The sequence below is a fragment of the Lytechinus variegatus genome, chromosome 16 (assembly GCF_018143015.1).
Source record: "Lytechinus variegatus isolate NC3 chromosome 16, Lvar_3.0, whole genome shotgun sequence".
Lineage (NCBI taxonomy): Eukaryota > Metazoa > Echinodermata > Echinoidea > Temnopleuroida > Toxopneustidae > Lytechinus > Lytechinus variegatus.
In genome coordinates, this window is record NC_054755.1 from 8,283,288 (window position 1) to 8,307,405 (window position 24,118).

Consider the following 24,118-nt stretch of genomic DNA (forward strand, 5'->3'; position numbering starts at 1 on the left):
GTCATAAGGCCCCATCGATATCAACCTAAAAGATAAGCATAAGATTGCTATAAGGTACCACCAAGAACTGCCTAAAGAGTAAGCATAAGGTTGCTATAAGGCACCAGTGATACCAACATAAAAGATAAACGTAAGATTGCTAGGAGGCACAACTGATACCAACCACAAAGAGAGCATAAGATTTTTATAAGACAACACCGATATCACCACAAAAGATGATCATAAGACTGCTATAAGGCACTACCGATACCAACCCAAAAGATAAGCATAATACAATCACAAGCAATTCGTTTAAAATATATATGATTCTCCTGGGCTCTGTTAGCCTAATGAGGGCAGTTCTTACTGACCTTTTCTTCGGCTCGTATACAGCATCTTAGATTCTTTAGGACCAGAGGTCCATCATCGCTGTAGGAGACTGAGACGTCTTCAAACGTGATGATGCCATGTTTTGGCCAATCAGCATCGGGCTCTTTCTCGTTCTCCAGGGGAGCTTCTGGTTTCAGCTGCGAATATTCTATAACCCTTTCAGTTGAAGTCATCTGAAAGGGAAGGAAAGAAAAGGCCAGAGGCAAAACGTGATGAACATTTTTTGAAACAATAATGATGCTAGTAATACCGTGAAGTAATAATATATGTTTCTAAGTGCTGCATGTTACTATCCTGGTTTTGGCTTGAGCATTCAAGAATCCCTTCCTTTTTCGCACACATATACTACATCTGGGTGGAGATAGGCAAATGTTTATGCAGCCAAAAATTGCAGTGGAATTTGGACCCATGACTGTCTGTTTCAAAGTCTGGAGAATTATCCACAACACCACAACATATATACAGTGCGTATCAAAAAAAAGTTTACACTTTGAAAAAATCCTGTAAAATTATACTTTTGTAATATTCTGAAGATTTTTCCACATTTTAACATTAGTACAGATCCATTAAAGCATATGACGATATAACTGTCGAAAAATATTTCCACTTGAGTGAGCACCACTTACTTTTGAAAAGTTAGTGAAAAATGATTTGCGCAGAACTTTGAAATTGTTATGCGAATAAAAGTAGAACTTAAACATGAAGAAAAGTAGAATTTAGCTAGTAAAATTGATTTAAATATATCTTTTAACCTTTTTACTTGTTTCCTTGCCCACAAACACTTCAAAGTGTGCGTTGCGCCCCACCCCACTCCCCCACACACCGAGGCCATCGTGACGATATTTGCTTTACACTGAGATGTGATTTACATGGAATGGCTTAGGCTTTATTTTCATTTTGTTAATCAGTATCGAGCTTGGAAAATGTGTGGAGAAATAATTATTAATGAAAAATGAAACGTAAACCCACTTTCAATGATAAAAACTTCGTGAAAAATGCTGGAGATGTCTGATATAAACTTTTGTTCAGATTCAGTTATGTCCTCAGATCCAGCTGGCACAAAAATGGTAAAGGTTGTGCTTACTAAGTGTTTAAATTTCAATTTGGGTGGCAAAATTGTTACAGAATGCTTGAATGTGTCCGTTTTATTTCAATTGAAAAAAGTGCAAGGGAAATGTATGAGAAATGTTTCGCAGGGCAAGTTTGATTTCGCCCTTCCCCCTTGACACAGCGTGAAAATGAGCATTTCTGCGCAAACAGATTTCTGCGAGCTTTACAAAAATCGACAGAGCTCACTCAAGTGTAACATTTTGACAAAACTTTTACTTTCATTGGATAGATGAGACCCAAACCCAAAATTATATGTGAAAAATTTACCCACATGTTGTATATTTTTTCATTCCCAGGGCTTTTGCAAAGTGTAAACTTTTTTTTGATACGTACTGTATACACAGATATACATGGTAAGAATTTTCTGGAGTACATAAATTCCTCTCTGCAGTATTCGAATCATTGCATTCAATTTCTTCTCCTTTTTTTCATAGCCTTTAAAGGGAAATGTTTTATAACATATTCTGTCAAGATCAAACACAGAGTGAATGAGATACTGTTATGATTTGATTAATGACACAAATATATCAATATCCAAGAAATGCTTGCAAGACTAATTTAATGAATGCATGTTTATATGAAGTAAATAAATAAATAGATGAATGAATGAATCAGTGGGCTGGCGGGCGGACGGACAGACGGACGAACGAACGTACAAACAAATGGAATATAGAAAGAACAAACACAAGCGAGTGAATGAATAATGAAGTGTGGAAATCATTATTCAGTAAATCTGGGAATGGACGGGAGGATAGGAAGAGAAGAACTTACCAGGTTTTCTACCTCGGCACTCTGCCGAACACCCCATTGGAAGGCTCCCATCAACATAAGACAGTACGTCAGAGATAAACCAACCAAAGAAGAGTCCAAGTCAAACACTACAAAAGAGAAAAGTTGAAAATACAAATGAAGACCAACAAAGAAATACTGCTCAAGGCAGGGCATAACAAACTTTTTGGTAGGGTAGCTACGGAAAGAAAAATAGCAGATTCCTTAGAGATGTGAAAAAAGGGTCACTTAAAGGGGAAGTTCACCCTGAAGAAAAGTTTGTTGTAAAAATAGCAGAAAAAATAATAAAAAATATTGGTGAAGGTTTGAAGAAAATCCGTTAAAGATTAAGAAAGTTATTAGAATTCAAAGTTTTGGATTTGTGACGTCATATGCGAGCAGCATTCCTACATAGCGAATGGTAAAAAATCAATGAATTTCAAATTTTGTCTGGTTCCTGATGACTTTATTTTGTTTTCTATTTATGATCGGGTGTGAAATGATTTGTCTATTGATATACAAAAGGCACAGTAAAAACCGTTTTCAATTTTCTGAGAAAATGACATTTAAAAGATTTTTTACCACTTGCTTTGTAGGAGTGCTGCTCGCATATGACGTCACAAATTCAAAACTATGAATTCTAATAACTTTCTTAATCATTGACGGATTTTCCTCAAACCTTCACCAATATTTTTTATTATTTTTTCTGCTATTTTTACAACAAACTTTTCTTCAGGGTGAACTTCCCCTTTAAGCCTCATTACACATTTCTTAAAGGGAAGAGTTGAGGGAATTCTAATACTATAAAGGGAATAGTAAAAAATACAAATGAGAATCAACGAGAAGATATGGCACACAGCAGAGCATAAGCAAAGATGTATACTTTTGCTGTAGATTTACAGTATGTTAAAAGGCAACAATACCTTATAAGAGATCTGTTTGAGAAAATGGTAGGAGGTAAGAGACAAACAACCCAGGAAAACTCAAACTCAAATACTACAAAGGAAAAGGTAGATAAATATCAGACCTAAGGTCATCTAAATGAAGGTGTTCAAATTGTTTCACATTTATTTATAATATAAGTGGAATATGCAGACAGTAGTGACTAACATCCTTATTTTCAAGGGATTTGCTTTAGTTCAAGTTTTTTTTTTCTAACTCAAATGGTGGCAAAAAATGTACTTCCACATAAAATGTGAGGTAACAATAAGAATGTTAATCAAAATTAAAAATGCAATATTTTTTTCAAAGATTTTAATGGGTCAACTTACGATTGGCTGAGACTACGCAAGAGAAGGATACGACGGCAAGAAACGTGACAGACATCCAGTCCAGCATGATGCCAAACCAACGGGTGGTGGTGAGAAAGAGAAACCACGTTCTGGTGTGGGTGTTCTGGTGGAGGTCGAACTGCCTGGTGAAGTCCTCCTGGACCTTGAAGGCTCTGATGGTGACCAACCCTTGAAGGGAGGCAGAGAGGTGACTGAAGACAGGGCTACGAGCTGGGGAAGGGAGAAGAATTGAAAATGAGATTATCAAAATGGTAATGAGGTATTAAATGTAATGTGTCTTGGTAAGGGTGTTCTGGTGGAGGTCAAACTGCTTGGTGAAGTCCTCCTGGACCTTGAAGGCTCTGATGGTGACCAACCCTTGAAGGGAGACAGAGAGGTGACTGGAGACAGGGCTACGAGCTGGGAAAGGGAGAATTGAAAAATGAGATTATCAAAATGGTGATGAGGTGGTAGTGTCTTGGTAAGGGTGTTCTGGTGGAGGTCAAACTGCTTGGTGAAGTCCTCCTGGACCTTGAAGGCTCTGATGGTGACCAACCCTTGAAGGGAGACAGAGAGGTGACTGGAGACAGGGCTACGAGCTACATGTAGGGAAAGGAGGAGAATTGAAAAATGAGATTATCACAATGGTGAAGAGGTGGTAGTGTGTCTTGGTAAGGGTGATCTGTTTTTTGTGTATGTGTTTGCCTTTTAAATTTGCTTTATATCGCTAGTAGAATGCTAATTTTTGGTGAAAATATCAATTATTATTTCTGACAAATCTACAAAAATTGCCAAACATATTTTATTTCCTGTGTATATTGTATTTTTTTTTATTCTCAAGTATTCCTTTTTTCAATTGTTTTTCTCCATGATTTCTTTCCAGGACCCATTTGCAAAAATAGCATAAAATAAATCCATTTAAACCAACAAAAGTAAAATAATCATACATTTATAATTTTGGGTTGAAAAACACAACTGCATTGATGTGTACACAGAATCACGATTTTGAGCAATTTTGGATCTGGCAAATGTTGAAAACTTTCAAATTTAGTCTCAAAAGATGCGCAAGAGTTTAAAGTAAAAAATCAGCGAGCGGCGAGGTAAAAAAAATTCATGCAGCAACAGTGACAGAATTTGTCAAGGGGAGTCCAATTGAACCCCCTGCAGTTAAGTAAGGGTTAAAGAGAAATGCCAGTAGTTGCAGTAAACACTGATTTCATAAGAAAGTCTGTAAAACCACGCTTAATTGTCAGTATATCATCGAGGATCTAGATCTGGTAAAGTTACATAAACTGAACTTTGTGAAATCTTGAAATCTACGCTAAAAAATGTTCACACTGAAGATCACCAACACAGATAGGCACACGTGGGACAGCGTATCATTATTGCTGGAATAAAGACCCGACGGAAGTGACCGAATCAGCGCTTATTTTGCTTATTTCTCAGCAATTACACAATTTCTTCCAGAATCCTTTGGCACATATTTTTTATTCATACAAACAGACACTTGGGTGGTCATTATATTAGATTCTGTAAAAAATCATTTTGAGATCGTTACCAATACTGGAATTTATCTTTAAGCCATGATCATATCAGGTCATTACACTCTGAACTAATACGCAGCACATGCAGACAAATTGTTTGAGGAACGACCTGTGTAAAGGATTTTGAAAGTAAATACTTAATGGAATTCCCTTTTCCATCAATTTGGGCTGGTGGCAAAATGACTGATTCATAAAAATTAGGAAAGCTCACTCACTTATTCCTTCCAGCCTCTTGATGTCCCTCGAAGAAGCAAGGTAGTAGCGCCTGACAAGGACGAACGCTACGCAAAGCGGCACAGTAAATAAGAGAACAATCGGGTTGAATATGCTTATGACGATAATGAATGCCAAGGTTTGTATTGAGATCTATAGGTAAATCATAAAGAGAAAGACAAAATCAAAATCAGAGGACTTGAAGGTGAAATAGCTCGGCTAATGCAGAAAAGCCTCTGTATACATAACATACAAGTAACAATGCAAAAACAACTTTGTTTTCCCAGACATTAAAAACTGTCAGACCCCCTGTTGAGTAATATAACTTACTGCATTGAAGTCGGCAAAGGTTGTCGGCAAGAGCTCATCCATGAAACCAATATCTTTAGAGAACCGATTTAATATCCTCCCTGAAAAAAAAGGAATGAAAAATGTTAAATATCACCAGTGCCACTAAAAACAGGCATAAGGATCTAGAAATATTCTATTCATTGTGCACTGTTATTATTAGTTTGGTTACAGCTAGAGCTGCCACTTCAACCACTCGATGCATTAAAGGACAAGTCCACCCCAACAAAAACTTGATTTGAATAAAAAGAGAAAAATTCAGCATGCATAACGCTGAAAATTTCATCAAAATCGGATGTAAAATAAGAAAGTTATGGCATTTTAAAGTTGCTCTTCATTTCACAAAACAGTTATATGCACATCTCGGTCAGTATGCAAATGAGGGAACTGATGACATCACTCACTTACTATTTCTTTTGTATTTTATTATATGAAATATGAAATATTTTGATTTTCTCATCATTGTCATGTGAGATGAAGTTTCATTCCTCCCTGAACATGTGGAATTCCATTGTTTTAACACTTTGTGCTTCAGGCAAGGAGGTCCTAATCGTCAAATTCGTAAAAATTGAAATATTGTAAAATTCAAACAATAAAAAAAAAAGAAAAAGTGAGTGACATCATCGGCTCTCTCATTTGGATGTAACTGGCTTGTTCATATAACTATTTTGTTAAAAAGCGAAACTTTGAAATGTCATAACTTTCTAATTTTACATCCGATTTTGATGAAATTTTCAGCATTGTGCTTTTCTGATTTTTCTCTATTGATTCAAATCAACATTTTTCTGAGGTGGACTTGACCTTCAAAGAAATTAATCCAGCTAGTATTAGCTCTTCACATTGCCTGGGTGAACATGCAGTGGTTGGGAATTGAACCCATGACCTTTTGTTTGAAAGACATTAGTCAGAACCTACAGACCACAATGTGCCCCAAGTTTGACATAAGTCATTTTCTTACCTATTGGGTTTGTATCAAAGAACTGCATCGGGGCCCTGATTAGGGCATCGAACATTCTATTGTGAAGAACGGCGGAAGCATTGACGATGATGAAGAATACATGATAGGAACGGATGAAGCAGAAGAATATGAAGAGACAGAGGAAGATGGAGAGGTTTTGAAGATAGTACGGTCGGTCTATATCCATCTCATCAACAAAGGTTTGATTCTGAAATGACAAAAGAAAATAGAATGGCTTAAACCATGTGGAGTTCTGTTTGTAAAGCGTTGGGAGTTATATATCTTCCTATGAATTTTGAAGAATTGGTGTTGCTATCAAAGGAGATGGGGAAAGGAAGGAGAGAGGGTGGAAATGAAGAAGGGGAACCAGAGGGGGAGACAGAAGAAGAGGAGAGGGAAAGGATGGGAATGAGGAGGGATGGAGGAGGAGGAGGAAAAGGAAGAGGAAGAATAGGAAGTTGAAGAGGAGGTTGGAGTGCAGAAAGAAGAGGAAGAGAAGGAGGAAGAGGAGAAAGAGAAGAGGAGGGAGGAGGAGGAGGAAAAGGAAGAGGAAGATGAGAAGGAGAAGAGGAGATGGGAGTGCAGGAAGAAGAGGAAGAGAAGGTGAGAAGAGGAAGAGGAGAAAGAGAAGAGGAGGGAGGAGGAGGAGGGGGAAGGAGGAGAAGGAGAGGAAGGGGGATAGAAAAAAGGAGGGGAAGAATAATAAAGGGGAGAAAGAAGAAAAGAAGAAAGAGAAAAAGAAGATTGTAGGGACTGAACTGTTTCCAATGAACACAATAGAATATAGTATAACATCTAATAATAACATCTCCTTGCTGTTGACTTACTGGTAGGACCCTATCGACTGTGCAGGACCGATTCAGTAACTCAGCGCAGGCCATCTCCTCAGCGAATGCCCACCTCGAAATCCACCAGTCAGTGAGGTTCATGAAGGCCTGGTTTTAAGAGAAAAATAGCAAATTCCTTGATATAGAATTCGAATCATTCCCAGATCTTCCATAAATACTATCATTTATCATCATACTATTTGGAGCTACAAAATAGCAACATACAGTACTATTGGTTTGCCCCACCCAAATCATGTAGATTAAGTAGACTCACAATGGATTACTCCTCTGACCACAGGGCTTGCCGCAAAGTAAAACTATGATTTTGTAATTCCCATTAAACATTGGGCCAAAATTCAAATAAGATCATTTTGCTTCTTGGAACTTCATATCTACTGCAAATAGTGATATATTAACAGAATTGGATCGCATAGTGCGCACAGGGCTTTAGACATTTTTCTGGAATGTCCTTCCAAACAGTTCAACTCACCTGGCTGCAAATATTGAAGAGCATGAAGACGGCGAACCCAATCACGCCTGCCCCTGCCCTGAAGTATTTCACATAGACTTTGTATGCCACTGTGCCTTCTGACTTGGTCTCTTTCTGCCTATCTAGTACACCTTCATCAGCCTGTCAAAGAAAGTCCAAATTAAGGCTATTTCATGATTTATCAGGGTCCCTATAACACGAATGTTTGCGATTGATCGAAAGCTTGATTTTCACTATTGATTGTACATGCACCTTGTGGTCGATGCATTTAGTCGTTAAGAAATTTTTTCTAAAAAGATGATTAAGCTTGTGTTACAGGCCCCAGGTTATTGATATAGGTATTACGGCATAAAGCGCTTTAACACAGATTTGATATTATTCTGGTCGTCAGATTCAATCAGTCATTCCTGGACATAATGTATGCATGTCCTCCACTCCCTTCGAAGCACAGTATTCCAACTACAATGACCTTCACATCTTTTATCAAGTACCCATTTAGCACCTAGGTGGGGAGTGACTAAGCGTGGATCGATGCTTTGCCAAAGGATCCTAGGCCATGATGGGATTTGAATACACAACCCTCTTATTACAAGTTGAGAGTCAGAACCACTACACCACTATCTAAAGACATTGCTTAATGTTACAGATATCTTCTTTAAAAAAATTTATGTGCGTTGTATTCAATACTACTATTTATTAAATATGGCTGGAAAAACAAATAGGAAGAAAAAAATCACATTCATGGAAACACTGTCCAGATATCTGAGATTGAATAATCATCACACAATTTCTCTTCAACGTAGGACAATAATTATCGCAAATATGGTATATGGAATAAATTTGAGAAGGTATCTCTGGTCATTTATATACATTTTCATATTTTTATTTCAAGTATAAAGATTTTCAAGGGCAATTTTTTTTCAGGGTTATATTTTCACAACATATCACAGACACAGATAAAAACTGGGACTTTGAAGCTCAGACTTTTGAAAATCAACATTAACCATACCAGTTTAAAGTTTTAGTATATTCCCTCCAAAGGTGTCCATAACTGTTCAAATTCTTTACTTCATTACATGAACATGTAATAAAACTGCTATTGAGTGGGTGGTATGAAATATTAACACACACATAAAGGCCACCGCAAACCTTATGACCCGACTGGTCCGCGACTGGCTTGCAACTGAGTGAGAGGAGATGAATCGCAAGGTAGTCATAAGCCTCAACACCGCACACCTTGCGATCCGATCTGCAACTCATGCGCATGCGCTTTTTGCCATAGAATCTGAGAAAGTGCGCTTAATGCGCGTTGTTTATGAAATACGCGTCGTGCAACTCTACTGTCTGATTGGCTGGAAGTTGGATTGAGCTTGCAATCCAGTCATAAGGATTTGACATGTCAAATCCTTCTGATTTTCCTTGCGACTTGTCTCTGACCGGTCTGTGACGCTCAAGCTGACAAGAGCTGTGACGTCACATCTCCCTTCACCCAATCGCAAGCCAGTCACCTATCATCAAAATCATTCTAACTATTCTCATTGTGATGGAATTGGCTTAAAATCTCATCATTATAACTTTTGTTTGTAGCTTATAAGCAATCAATAAATTTTATTTTTAGGTCATTTTGCCTCCGACAAAGATTCTGCTAGGATCGAAACTTAAACCCCTTTTGACTCTCTAATTTACTCCATTGGCTCTCTTTTTTTTTAGATAAGTTTTCAGCAGCTTCTTTCTGCCAATAAATGTTATTTTAATAGAGATAAACATGACTGAGAAAGGGCAATAAAAAATATCCTTAGAACTAAAATAAAACTTTCACGAAGAATCCAAGGATAAAAAAATTAGTCATTCCTCTTCCGTTAGAATTGAGTGTTAGATGAACTACAATATCATTCACATTAGCAACCTTCACCGATGCTTTAGACAGGCTTTGAAGATAGAGTTTAGTTCTAATGTAGAATTCTCCTTTACTATTGCATCCTGTATAGCCGATACTGAGCGATATCAACTATTGATAGCAAACATTTCCTTCCAAGACACTGGATTAGATGTGAGGGGTACATTGTACTTTTGGGGCTAACAGCTGGGCCCCGTCTTATTAAGAGTTACTGATCTGATCCACCTCAACTATATGGAAATCCATCAATGTCATAATTTTTCTCACAGGAAATTTACACTATGACCTTGGTAAATAAAGAGAAAACTAATTTTCAAGAAAGTGATGAATGTATGAATATACGTCATATCTAGGTTCTAGGTATCTATCTATTTTAGATGTCGACATTAATGGCCTTCCATACATGTTTGTGGTTGATTGGATGAATCGCAACTCATTGTAAGACAGTGGCCCTGATCATCAACCGATGGTACAGAGTCTGAAGCTTTTGGTCTTTGAGCAGCGCTCATGCACTGACGACTACTGGAAGTGCATGTCGATAATTGATATCGCCGAGTAGAATTTCATATGACAAAAAGATCTGGAAGGATGGAAGCTACTGTGCCTGGATAGCCCTATAGATGAAGAGTTCAGAATCACTCGAGTGACAAGATTTTCACTCAAATTTGCAGTAACATGCTTTCAGCAAATCACCACACTCAACACTCATTCACAGGATGGTGCACACATGTCCAATCAAACTAAAATCAAATTACCTGCTCAGAAATTCAAATTGAATGTTCAAACAAAGAATCAATAGAGAACTCTGTGGACAATATTTTGGATGAATTTTTGTGTACAAGGCTTTGTTAATTTGTCTATACATGCAAGTAATGATCTGCATGAATAGGTATTTCATTTTCACATGTGCAGGGGCTGAACCAGGTACATGTACATGTATTTTCATAGGAAGTGTGCAATAAAACTTATAGGCAACTTATTTTTCTTCATTTAAACAAAGGAAATGGAATTACATGACCAACATCCCTGAATTTGTTCTTCAAGATTTTTTATTCTTGCTCTTTTTCATTTTCAATACTTGAATATCACTGGGTTGTGGTCGGCCCCATAACACCTGCACATGGACATGGATAAAGCACTCCACATACAAGTATGCATGCCAGTTACTGTCATAACGAAAGTGGCTGGTTTTAATTTTTCCAAGTGCAAGGTTAAGATTCATTAAAGACCAGGGGCCCGTTTCATAAAGGACTTGCAACTGTTGTAACTTTGCCATAATGGCAACTACCATGGTAACAAGGCTCAGCAGCCAATCATAATCAAGGTTTCCATGGTAGTTGCCATAATGGCAAAGTTACAACGGTTGCAAGTCCTATATGAAACAGGCCCCAGATGCAACCATTAAAACTGAATTGTAATTTCCCGGTTCAGGCATTCCATGTTTGCTTTTTAAATTTTTTTAACACTTGGCTATAAATGACTGGTTAATGGATGCAAAATCAGAAACCAACCATCATGAAAATGGTCTACCTGTTTCATCCAATACTCTCCTATAAATCTCCCTTTTTCATCAACCTGTTAGGGGTAAATTTTAATCGAAAAAATATGACAGGGAATGTAGATATTGAGAAGAAAAACAGGCTGACAAGACAAAATAAGAAAGGAGCTGATTAGAAAAATGCTAATTTGGGTAAAAACATCAAATTAAACAAAGATGAATTAATCATATACATAATTCAAAAAAAAAAAAAATATATATATATATATAATAATTGTTTAATAATAAAAACAAATTCAATAGAAAAAGATGAACAGACAAAACAATAAATGTTGAATACATAAATTTGTTGAATACGAAAAAAGGTACATACACACACACATATATATATATATATATATATATTATAAGCAAACAGTCACAACATCTATTACAGGGAATGATGAGATTCAGTTCTATGACATAAACCGTTTTCTGATATTTACTTTAAACCACCTATACACGTATTGAGTGCTAAATACCTAATTCACAAAGACCCTATTCTAATTATCATCTTAAATCTAGTTTACTAGAAACTAGTTTAACGTGTAATAAGAATGGTTGAAGTGGTCTTGGAAGCGATCTTCCAAAATGGTTCTGAAAACCACCTCACGTATAGTTTTCAAGATCGCTTTGCCTCGTTAACCTGATATTAATAGCGTAAGAACGCAATCGTTTTTCGGGAAGTGATCTTCGCATATATGGTGTGTAAAATGCCTATGCTGCACTTTCAATTTGCACGAAACTGAGAGCGTACCCATAGCCACAAGGTCGCTTTTCATGAAGTGATTTTGAGAACCACTTTGTGGTGATCAAACGGGAACGCCAGCAAAGGGATCTTCCAAACTGGTTTCCTGAACCGGTTTCCAGTAAACTAGTGTTTAGGATTGAAATGAGAATAGTGTCAAAGTAATTGATGCAGAGTAATACTCACTTCTAGAATGATGTCATCAACATGGGGATTGATCTCTGTCGCAATGGCTCCTGGGATTGAATGCACTGAGCTGGCCTGCGAGAGTACATCTTCTTGCTGTAGAGATTGGTGTTCTTTGAGGAGAGCAGCGAAGTCTATCCCAGAGGTCTGAAGCTCTATGTAGCTTCCGCATGCTACCATTTCGCCCTGGGTTTTTAAAATGGGAGAATTCATTGATGGTTGTTCCGTGTCATTATCATTTTATTGTCATCATCACCATCATTATCATCATCACCACCATCATTATCATCATCATCATTATCATAACCATCATTATCATCATCATCGTCGACTTCATCATCTTTTCACCATAATCATCATCGTCATCATCCTCATCCTCATCAGTATCAGCAGCAGCACAATCGTCATTATCATCATCATCGTCATCATCATCATCATCATCACCATCATCATTCACCATCATCATCATCAATCAAGCATCATCATCCACCATTTATCATCATCATCATCTTTTCACCATCCTCATCAGTATCAGCAGCAGCACAATCATCATGATCATCATTATCATTGTCATTATCATCATCACAACCATCACCAACTACACTCTCATCAATGTACATGTAGAACCTTTGCAGTACCCATGTAACCCTTCTGTAGGCATATGCTTAGTACAGAAAATAATGATTCAAACCAAAGTTCAACAAATTATTTGCATTCCTTGGCAAAACTTCAAATTTAATTCGTCCTATTCAGGACTAGAAACATGCCCATGAAGGATCACATGGCATAACATTAATTTATTCTCTATAATTGAAACCTACAGATTTGCACTCATTATCATTATCACCACCATTGTGAATATTTCAACATTCTATAAGTGAGGTGACCAGTATTTACATCTTTGAGAACAACTATGCAGTCTGCCGCATCGAGATACTGCAACTGATGGGTGACGAGAACAACCGGTTTGTCTTTAAGATAGCCTTTGATGCACCTAGACACAGGGAGAAGAGATAATGCAAAGGCAAGAGTGAGAAGAAATTATGTAAAATAGAGATAACACGAGATCAGGGAGGTAAGGAATGGGAATGGAGGGAGAGAACAAGAGAAAAGGGTGAATGGAAGGAAGAGATAGGAGGGAAGGAGAGAAGAGTGGACAAAAAGAAGGAGGTGGGTGTAAGATAAGAGAACACATAAGTTTCCCGGTCGCATGCTAACATGAACCCCTACAAACTGTTCCCGGGCAAAACTAGTTTTGAGTAACAAATAAACTGATGTATCATGCATAGACTGAACAATCTTTTTCAAACTTCACACATCAAAATGATCAACTGTGATAACAAGACAAAGCAATATACTGAAAAATGCAGTAAGTTGAGCCATTTCTATGAAAAAAAAATGTTTAATTCAGATAATTCAAGCTCAGATAATCATGACAATCTCTAAACAGGCAACATCATGAAAATAAACAGAAAATCACTAATAAAAATTGTTATTGGCAACACTTTATTAAAGTTCTGCAATTATTATTCATTTTCACCCCCGTTATATCCATATCTAAAATTTCAAAGTATAAAAATGAATAGAAAATGAATGACCGTTGCCAATTTGAGGAACAAAAAGCAGATTAATCATGTCATCGTAAAACTTGCATACATGTACCTGTAAACAATGCATTACACATGACTGACTGACTGAAGTAATTTCTTACTTATCAAATAGATGCCTTCCCACGGCTGTATCTACTGCACTCAGAGGGTCGTCCAGTAGGTACGCATCAGCCTCGTGGTAAACGGCCCTGGCCAGGCTGACCCTTGCCCTTTGACCTCCGCTCAATGTGATGCCCCTGTCCCCAACAAGGGTCAGGTCACCTTCGGGTAATAGTGCAATGTCCTGTGCAAGGTGAAAAAATAAAGTTCTTCCAAATCAGAAATCAGGTAAAATTACATTCTTCTTGTCATTACTTTTTCAAAAGATACAAAGTGCAGCTATTATTAACCCAGCTCTAGCTCGAGCTGCCTTCCAGCGCTCAGTGCTTTCAGGGAATTTATCCTGCCAGGTAATTATTTACCTCACCAGGGTCTAGTGCAGCACAATGTGGATAAATTTCTTGCTAGAAGAAGTTAAGAGCGACTTTAAGGACGACTGGTGATACTTTCTTACGCGCTAAATCATCACCAATGAACATACCATTTACCACAAGAAAGGATCACCAGTCGTTTTTAAAGTCGCTCTTAACTTACGAACAACTTTATGAAACACACACCAAGGCTGGGATTCGAACCTGGTCCTTGTGATTGAAAGAAGATAGTCAAAACCACCAGACCAAGACAACAATTCAGAATGACCACTTACCGTTTTGAGCGCACAGACTTTCAGGACCTCCTTGTACTTGTCTTGGTCGAACTTCTTGCCAAAGAGAATGTTATCCCTTAGCGTGCCAGAGAACACCCATGGCTGCTGTGCTGTGTACGCTATTCTACCACTCATAATCACATCACCAGTCTGCGTTGGCAGCTCATTCATCATGGCCATGAGAAGTGAAGACTGTTGAAAGAAAATAAAGAATGGTACCAAAGTTTTATTGCGTTTATGCAAGGTATGCTGTGATTGCACTTCTCATAATAATGTTACCAGTCTGAGATGGCAACTGATTCATCCTTGCTTTTAGATGACTGGTGGGAGAACAAAATCAAAAATGGTATCTAATTCTTCTTGTAAACAATTTCTTTTAACAGATGACAAAGAATCCTGCGACTGTCTCACAAAATAGCATGACTGATATATTATTCTCAATTATAGAAAGCCAGCAGTACCATAATACTTTAACAATAAGCATATGCAATCATCCATTTGTGTTAAACAAAGAAAACAACAGTGTTTGTCATATTTAGAGGATACAATTCGACAGAAAATGAATTCTAGATGATGATGTTACTGGCTTTCCATAGTCAAGTTTGAATGGACCACATTCCTTTGCAAAAACAGGTCCCAGATAACTCACCTTGCCACTGCCCACCGGTCCAATGATGGCTACCAGCTCTCCGGCTTGAAGAGAAAAGTTGATATCCTTCAAACTGAAACCAACTTTATCATCATCATCATCATCCTGAATCAAAACAGGGAAGATAAAAGTGAATGTAAAACAACATTTAAACACAAGTGTTTTTGTGATTTAATACAATCAAACCCATGTTAGTGGCCACCTCACTTGAGCGGCTGCATCTACATATAGTGAACGCAACAACCAGATTCCCACTGAAGCAAGTTTTTAAAGGAAGCATTTGACCTGTACAGATAATAATATACATGTATTAGGCAAGTTAACAAAATTAGCAAAATATAAAGCAATTTCAGAATATATACAATATTTAGTGAAAGACAATATCTAGATTTGAGAGACATCTCAATATAAAGTTAATCATAATAATTTTCTGCTTCCATGAAAAGGGGGAACAGAATACAGAATCCAAATCAGAGAATTAACATGAAACTTACTTTGACTTCCCAAGATCCCCCTACATTCCGGAGAATGATGTCACTTTCGTTTTCTCCATGTTCAGAAATCTTGTCAACTCTTTGTTTTGATCCTTCGTTGTTTTCTCTCCTCTCCTCTCTTTGCTCCTCCTTTCCATTCTCCTCTTCTTCCTCCCTCTTATCATTCATTAGCTTCATGTATTTCCCATCTGGAACATCGTTGGCAAGTTTTTCCTTGTCCTTGTTGTTGTCGTTGGCGAGGAAAGCTACCATGACGTCATCGTCGTCGATGCTTTCTCTCCTCTCCTTTCTTTGCTCTTCCTTTTCATTTTCCTCTTCCTCTCTCTTATCATTCATGAGCTTCATGTATTTCCCTTTTTCCTTTTCTTTGTTGTCGTTAGGTAGGAAAGCAACCGTGACATTATTATCGTCGATGGTCTCCGCCCTGTCCTCATCTTTTCTTCTATCCTTCTTCTCGTTCTCCTCCAGTGGTTCTCCAATCTGCTCAGGGATGGGTAAGTTGGCATCAGATGCGATGGAGGAGTCGGACTCTGCATGTTTTAAAGCCTTCAGTTCATCCATCATTAAAAACTCCTGCATCAAGATTTACAAAGACATAAACTAATTCAAGATTCAAGGGTATAATGGGTCATCCATCATCAAAATTTCCTTCATTAAATAGACATAAGTGTCAGATTCAAGAGTTTAAAAGTTCATCCATCATCATAAACTCTTGAGTCAGGATGAACAAAAACAGAAACTAATTCAAGTTTCAAGAGTTTATTAGTTCACCCACCATCAAAACTCTGTAACTGGGATTTGAAAAGAGATACATTTAATTTGAGATTCAAGAGTTTATTTAACATTTTTCTAAACAATGCAGTGCACATATGTATTCCTCAATTAATATAAACATGCATCTATAACTTGAATATAAGTTCACCTTTAAAGAATATGCTCTTATGAAAATGATGGAATTGACTATAAAAGCAATGTAAATAGAGTGACAATCCCTAAAGTAGTGATAAATAAAGTCACACTAAATAAATTAGATATTAACTAAAATAGGCAGAGCCTTCAAGACTTAGGAATATTATGAGTTTCTCTGCATTCAGTCTGCTCATATACATAATAGGAATATATCATATGGAAAAAGGAGATGAAAAAGGTAAATACATAGCATGATTCTACCAGTTGATAATTCACTCCCTTGACAATTTTTTTTTCTTGATATTTTCAATTACTTTTGAAGACTATTAGCATCATTTTCTGTGATTTTCCTCTGTCTTTGTACAGATTCAGAAACTGATTAAATTAGCATGGGGCTTGTGACTTTTCAATTAATGAACATGAATATAATATAGATTACTATGAAAAGATACTTCATTAAAAGGGAATATCTGCCTGAGCAGGCATTACAAATGATTTTTTTTCTTTATGAGAAAATAAAAATAAATAAAAGTAAAAAATTGAAATAGAAGAAAGTTACTTCTTAATCTTTTGAGGCAACAGACTTTCTTGATTGCGTGAAGAAAAATTGTCATCTTTAAGATCTTACCTGTATTCTCCTAACAGCAATAAGCCCCTCACTCCCATACATGATGCAGTATGGTATAAAGAGAACGACAGTGAGGCGGACAGCATTGAAGAGCGGGATAGCTAGGAAGACGATGCTCGGCGTGAGAACATGGCCGGTCATGGCATACACGGTGAAGGTGGAGAAAGATATGATATGGGTAGCCAGGTTGAAGAATGCGATGTTGAAAGAACGGAGATGGGCGGAGCGCATCACCTTGGCAATTTCTTTCCTGGAGGAGTGAGATGGGGATGAATGAACCATTGATGAATGATTGATCGAATGTACAAATGAATGAATAAATGAAAGAATGAATGAAGGAGTGAATGGAGGGTGGGAGGGTGGATGGATGGATGGATGGATAGATGAATGGATGGATGAATGAATGATTAATTAATGATTGATTGAATGAGCAAATGGATGGATGGATGAATTGATGGATATATGAATGATTAATTAATGATTGATTGAATGAATGAGCAAATGGATGGATGGATGGGTGGATGGATGGATGGATGGATGGATGGATGGATGGATGGATGAATAAATGAATGAATGAATGAATGAAAAGGGTGGATGGATGAAATATCGATTGGGAGATGGATGGCAGAATAGTTGAGACCATGAAAGCCATGAGGAGGGAATTAATAATTGGGTGTAAGGATAAGATGGATAGATAGAAGAGAGGACACAAGTGAAAGCATGATTGCGGAAAAGATTACAAAGAAGAATTAAGAATTGATATGCAGAATAAATATATACATGAAGATCTTTACAAAAATATAAACAGATTGAAAAATGTCTTTTTTTTTACCTTTAACATGAAATGTGATCTATCTCAAGATAAAATTTGTTTTCTTTTCATGAGAATGTGATACAAAATATTTGGAATGAGTTGATGCTAGCTGTCAAAGGTTCATCTTTCATTGTACAAGTGCATAAATGCTGTTTTGTGAAATAACAATGATCACAATCTGCTGCTAAGATGGAATATATAATCATCTCAATGTTTGCTTGCATAAACTTGCAGTGAAGATGAGAATAAATATGCAATTGTTATTCACTGATTATGAGGTTCATCTGATTGATGTGATTACATGAGAAATGTTTCTTTTTCACAATCATTAAATAAGTCACGGAAATGGGTCAGCAAATCATAGGAATGTGTTAAAAATATAAACAAATGCAATGTCTCCTTATTATCCTTAGAGTTGAGCAGAGGCTACTACCAGCCGCACAGAAGCGCTGTTAGCATGAACAAAGCACTTACAGTAGGTCCAGTCACAACTTTTGGATTGTGATGTCAAACGTTGACCCAGGATGTAAATAACAAGATGTTGTGACATTAGGCATTGCTGTGACATTACCGGTTGTAACCAGGCCTCTGTAAGTGCATTGTTAGTGCAAACAGAGTCTGTGCATCCAGCATAGAAAATTTATAGATCCCTATCCTCTAATGACATTGAACAGAAACTGATATGATGCGATGCAAACAATTTCTTTTTAACATTTCCAAATGATTTATGGCTTCAAAATTTCTAAACAACTATAAAAACCTACTTTCTTGATTTCCTGACGAGGTCTGAGAAGGGAAATTCCCAGGCGTGTATCTTGATGATGCGCATCCCGGAGATGATCTCATTCATAATCCTCACACGCTCATCGGTCAACAACGCAGTCTTGATTCTAATAAGGAAAGAAAGGGAGAGGCGGATAATAAGTTAAATTGCGGATTGTTGTTCTACATCCACTTCATCATATGAGAGTCTCTTATCCCATGATATTATTTATTCTTGGAGGGGGGGTGTGGTTATAAATCTCACATAAACTCTATTACCAATTTCGATAATAATTTTCCATCCATCCTCAAAGAGGGGCGAGACAAATGAAGATAACTGTATGATGGACCCTTGCCCCATGATATCAACATGTTTTTGTTGGAGGAGGGGGTAATAGCTTTCTTACATATTGGAGAACAATTGTCCCATTCACCCTTGAAAAGGGGCAAGGCATGTGGACCACAAATTACACCACATGCGATGGTCATGTGCTCAATGATGTCCAATTTCCAAGGGGGGTGCAGAAAATACAGATATTTTGAGTTCAGGGTCTGTTCTATTCAAGGCAAAATATCTTTTACAGTGGGACCTGGGGGTGTTTGTTCATTTGGGGGAAATCAATGTTCCTATATTCCTCAGCCCGTATTTTCTTCAAGTGTGGATGTAAAAGTAAGAGGGGCAAGTCAGATGAAGATGACGAACTGTATGATGGTCCCCCATCTCAGAATGTTACATGTATTTGGGATGGGTTTTGGGGGGTTTTTTTTGAGGGGTGGGCACTGGAACAGAAATCTTACCTAAACTTGGAGAACAATTTTCCCATCCAGCCTTGAAGAGGGGCAAGGCAGATGAGGATGACAAAGCCGACCAGACACGACGGTCCCATGTTGTTAAAGAGTATGATTAGTAAGACTATCAGCTGCAAAGGCCCAATCCACACATAGTGAAGGAAGAGCATTACCTGAAAGAAAAAAAAAAATATCATATAGAAGACAAAATAATATAAAGATATATAATTATAAAAGATATATGATTAGATATATATAATATATATATAATTTTATTATGAATCATACTTGAAATAACCATTCCTAACATTCCAAGAAAGTAATTACATTCTTAAAATATTCTGTATTAAATAATTCATATGAAACAGGAAAAGTACATTTCAACCTGGAGATGAGGTACAGTACACATGTACAAACTCTACAATCTCTGGCACTAAACTGTGTACTACCGCCTTCATATTCTAACGCCATCATCTTCAAAATAGTAATCATAGCTTACAGATACAGTACATGTTCATGGTAAATATGAGGGGGGGGACTGCTAAACATATGATAAACATCATCGACGACATTACATATGCGAACAGTTTCAACCACAACAAGTGTGTACAGTTATTAATGCAAAATCAAAAATGAAGTGCATTATTTGTTTTATACGATAGTGATTTGGATTCTTTTTACAAAACCATGACTGGACAAAAAAAAATAATCATAAAGTACCAGTCACTGGCAAATTTGCACGTTAGCTAAAATCAAAGACTTTTCAAGTGACAGGTTTCAGCCAAACATTATCATTAATATTAGGATCAATATCTACATTTCATAATTGATAATATTCCGTGATATGTGTGATTCCTAGGAGTAGATCCTGAACTCACCACATCAAATCTATTGACATCGCTTGATAGAATGTTAACCAGCTTTCCAACTGTGGTCTTTCCCAGAGCTGAATTGCTCAGGCGTAACGACTGCAGAAAATGGAAATCAAAAGAAAAGTCAATTTAAAGCCAAATAGAACTGAAGCAAATGGTGATTCCATGAGAAGGTCTTTAAAATCAACTATGTTAAATTGTCACCCTACCATGGTAGATCTAGATTTGGGCCCAGTCTTACAAAGAGTTGCATTGATTCAATCAACCTCATCTACATGTATATGGAAATCCATCATTGTCATAATTTTTCTGTAAACAAAGAGCACACCAAATTGTCAAGACAACAATGAATATATGAGTATACATTAAATCTAGAATACACTTTGAACAAACACCCATTTTAGATGTTGTGGCTTTCCATAGTTGTGGTTGATCGGATCAACCGCAACTCTTTGTAAGACAGGGCCCTGGTCCCCGCTGCATTAAAGTTTCTATTACGGTAACCTTGGCATCCAATGGTAACTACCATGGTAACAATGATCAAACAGCCAATCAGAATCAAGGATTCCATGAAAGATACCACAGGATGGCAAAGTTACCATAACAGCAAGTTTCATGCAACAGGGGCTCATTTGCATGAACCTAACTCTGTGAAACCATGAAATCTATACGATCACACGACTATCAACACAGATAAGTACCATGGAACAGTTGATTTTACTGCTTGGAGAAAGACCAGACACCTGACTGGAATACCATGCTAATTGTGGCAAATACACATTTTCTGCCAGAATTTTTCTTTCAGAGGATATGACGCACCTTTCAGCAGTGTTCAGTGCATTCAACAAATCAATCCTGCCACATACCCAAAGGCCTCAACCATGGGCCTAAATCTGTGACATCATGCTATTCAATTGGGGGGATGGAACAATAGATCCACCCCCCCCCCCCCCCCCCCCCCCCCCGAGTAAAAGGTCTGATGCAAGGATTTACGCCCTTGGCACTCAACTGGGTTTTGAGTTCAGCACAATGTGGGTCAATTTCTTGCCGAAGGAAATCGCACCAAAGTTTGGATACGAATATGACCCTTCTGACAAGAAATAATGAATTCTGTAATTCTCATAGATTTGTAAGGGACCCCCCCCCCCCGTTCAAGTAGGACACCGGTTTAATTCTTCCACTACACCTAGAAGCTAACCTTTACTAAGTCCAGAGCACTTGTTGCAATGCACATTTATTTGTCAACCCTGACAACTAAATTACAAAACTCTCATTTTTATCATTCAATTGGACTAATTCCAGTAGGAAACCTTTCCTCTTTTCCTCCTAGAAGAACACGAGTAGCTACATGTACCCTTTCAAATGACGAGGGAATTTCTTGCAATGCAAGCTTCCACGCCGACCCTGAAAACTGAATTATGAAAATCTCATGTATTTCTGTTCAAATGGACCAATTCCAGTAGGCAACAGTTTTCCCATACATGTATGATGTACATACTTAGCCAGCCTTTCTTAAGACGAGGGCATTTCTTGCAATTTCTTGCATGCCGACACTCGACAACTGAATTATGTTATTCTAATAGGTGTTTTACATAGGGACCAAATTAGGTAACTAATGTATATTCTCCTAAGGGTACATTTAGTAGGCTAACCTTCCTGAAGACCAGGGCACTCGTTGCGATGCGGACTTGCATGCCGACCCTCTGCATTTGAAAAAAATATGGGTGATGCATGATGGTAGCTGCAGCGCCGCTCAGGGCCATCCCGAAAGCGCAGATGTAAGCCTGAGTGGTGGTGATCTCAGGCTCGGGGGAGAAGTAGGTGATGAGGTAACTGAGGATAATGGGCTGAAGGAGCTTGAAGACACATTCCTAAAAAAAAATACAACTAACGAGTTAATAATCTTTATAATAATAATAATTATATGCAACATTTCTATAGCGCTTTATACAAATGTTTCTAAGCGCTGCATACTATTACCCCGACTTTAGCACAGCTTCGCAGATCGGGCGCATCGAGCATTCAAGGAATTTCTTCCTACCGGGTACCCATTTACTACACCTGAGTCGAGAGTGGCAAATGTAGAAAAACGCCTTGCCAAAGGACACTAGTACCATGGTGGGATTTGAACCCCGGTCCTTGTGGTTCACAGTCTGGAGACTTATCCACTGAGCCACAACACCGCTACATATATATTTGGTATGGTTTGGTTTTATTTACCGTATAAAAATCACGACAGAATACATTGTACAAAATATTAAAAATAAATATGTAAGCACTTAAAATTAAATGAATAGATCACTCTATTCAGAACTATTGATACAATGGCTCTGTTCTTCTTAGAGGTCCAAGGTGTTGTACAATGATTAAATCAAATCAACCACCAAGCACTTTAAAATCAAAAGGTCTTACATAATTCAATTAAAACAAAAGAGCACAATTAAAGCATCATAATACATGTATTCAGTAACTTTACAAAGGTATATCAATTAGAATTAAACTACACGTACAGTATAATATGTATAGGAAATATAATAGAAATACTACACTACCTGTAAAGTATAAGAGTAGCAAGTGCAACAAGTGGAGTGTGTGTTAACAATGTTTATTTTGGCCTCCCAAAAGTTGCTGAAGTATCACATTTCACCTTTATACATGAAATGCTGATCTATTGTTCATGTTCCCTTAAAGTATTACAATTTTGTAAACTACAAAGCCTTCGAGCTAACGCCCTTCTACCAATCGTGCGATGAATTGCTCTTGGCTCGTTTGCTTAGCATAGATTTTGGTTTTAACTGCATCAAGATGGTAATGGGGCATCTTTGGTAGGTCTATTGGAAGCGAGCAAGAACTTTAATGATGCCCTAAACTGCATCTAGTTACATGTAGATCTGGGTCCCATAACACAAAGTTTAGCTTTAAATTGTGTGCTTGAGTTTTATAATCAAATGTGCCTTATGTCAATGCAATCAATCACACAAAAATGTTCTACAATGATTGCCAAGATTTGTGTCAATGGCCACAGACTTGATTTTCATCATTTTCTCAAAAGATAATACATAGTACATCATTAATCTGATTTATTTGTCTTGTGGTAAGCTACTAACCTCAAAGAATACTATAACCCCAGAGAAGGCCACTGGCCTCAAAAATGTTTTAATCAAAGCTCTGAGAAGGCTGGGCTTCTTCTGATGGCACTTGCATGCTTTCAGTTCTTTGTTCCAGTTCCTGAACAATATAACACAAATAATCAAAATTTAAAAGAACAAAATTAATTAAAGGACAAGTCCACCCCAACAAAAAGTTGATATGAATAAAAAGACAAACAAGTGGAATGCCTGTGGCCGTCTCACCTGCATCACGTGATTCAACATAGCAGCAGTGCTCACTTTGAAAACTACTATAACTCACACAAGATGTTCAGTGATACTTGGTTACTCTTATTTCCATGTTTTATGAATTAGACCAATACACTTACAGAGATAGGATGGTAATTCTACAAATACCCCAAATGCGGCCAAAGTTCATTGATCTCACATGACCTTTGACCTTGATCATGTGACCTGAAACTTGCATAGGA

At 37.4% G+C, this 24,118-nt stretch overlaps 1 protein-coding gene across 1 annotated transcript in view; it reads right to left on the reverse strand.

Moving 5' to 3' along the window:
* LOC121429462 (ATP-binding cassette sub-family C member 4-like) overlaps positions 1-24,118 on the reverse strand; it is a 44,643-nt gene that overhangs the window by 7,549 nt on the left and 12,976 nt on the right. The window contains exons 3-23 of the mRNA XM_041626479.1: positions 23,646-23,766; positions 22,191-22,409; positions 20,545-20,634; positions 19,676-19,839; positions 18,880-19,005; positions 17,302-17,551; positions 15,771-16,337; positions 15,271-15,375; positions 14,622-14,813; positions 13,978-14,159; positions 13,164-13,260; positions 12,267-12,452; positions 11,326-11,370; positions 7,899-8,039; positions 7,409-7,516; positions 6,582-6,789; positions 5,606-5,685; positions 5,278-5,428; positions 3,519-3,749; positions 2,251-2,357; positions 351-542 (exon numbers count right to left, since the gene is read on the reverse strand). Coding sequence (XP_041482413.1) covers positions 351-542; positions 2,251-2,357; positions 3,519-3,749; positions 5,278-5,428; positions 5,606-5,685; positions 6,582-6,789; positions 7,409-7,516; positions 7,899-8,039; positions 11,326-11,370; positions 12,267-12,452; positions 13,164-13,260; positions 13,978-14,159; positions 14,622-14,813; positions 15,271-15,375; positions 15,771-16,337; positions 17,302-17,551; positions 18,880-19,005; positions 19,676-19,839; positions 20,545-20,634; positions 22,191-22,409; positions 23,646-23,766 — 3,562 coding nt within the window. The remainder of the gene's footprint in view (positions 1-350; positions 543-2,250; positions 2,358-3,518; positions 3,750-5,277; positions 5,429-5,605; positions 5,686-6,581; positions 6,790-7,408; positions 7,517-7,898; positions 8,040-11,325; positions 11,371-12,266; positions 12,453-13,163; positions 13,261-13,977; positions 14,160-14,621; positions 14,814-15,270; positions 15,376-15,770; positions 16,338-17,301; positions 17,552-18,879; positions 19,006-19,675; positions 19,840-20,544; positions 20,635-22,190; positions 22,410-23,645; positions 23,767-24,118) is intronic.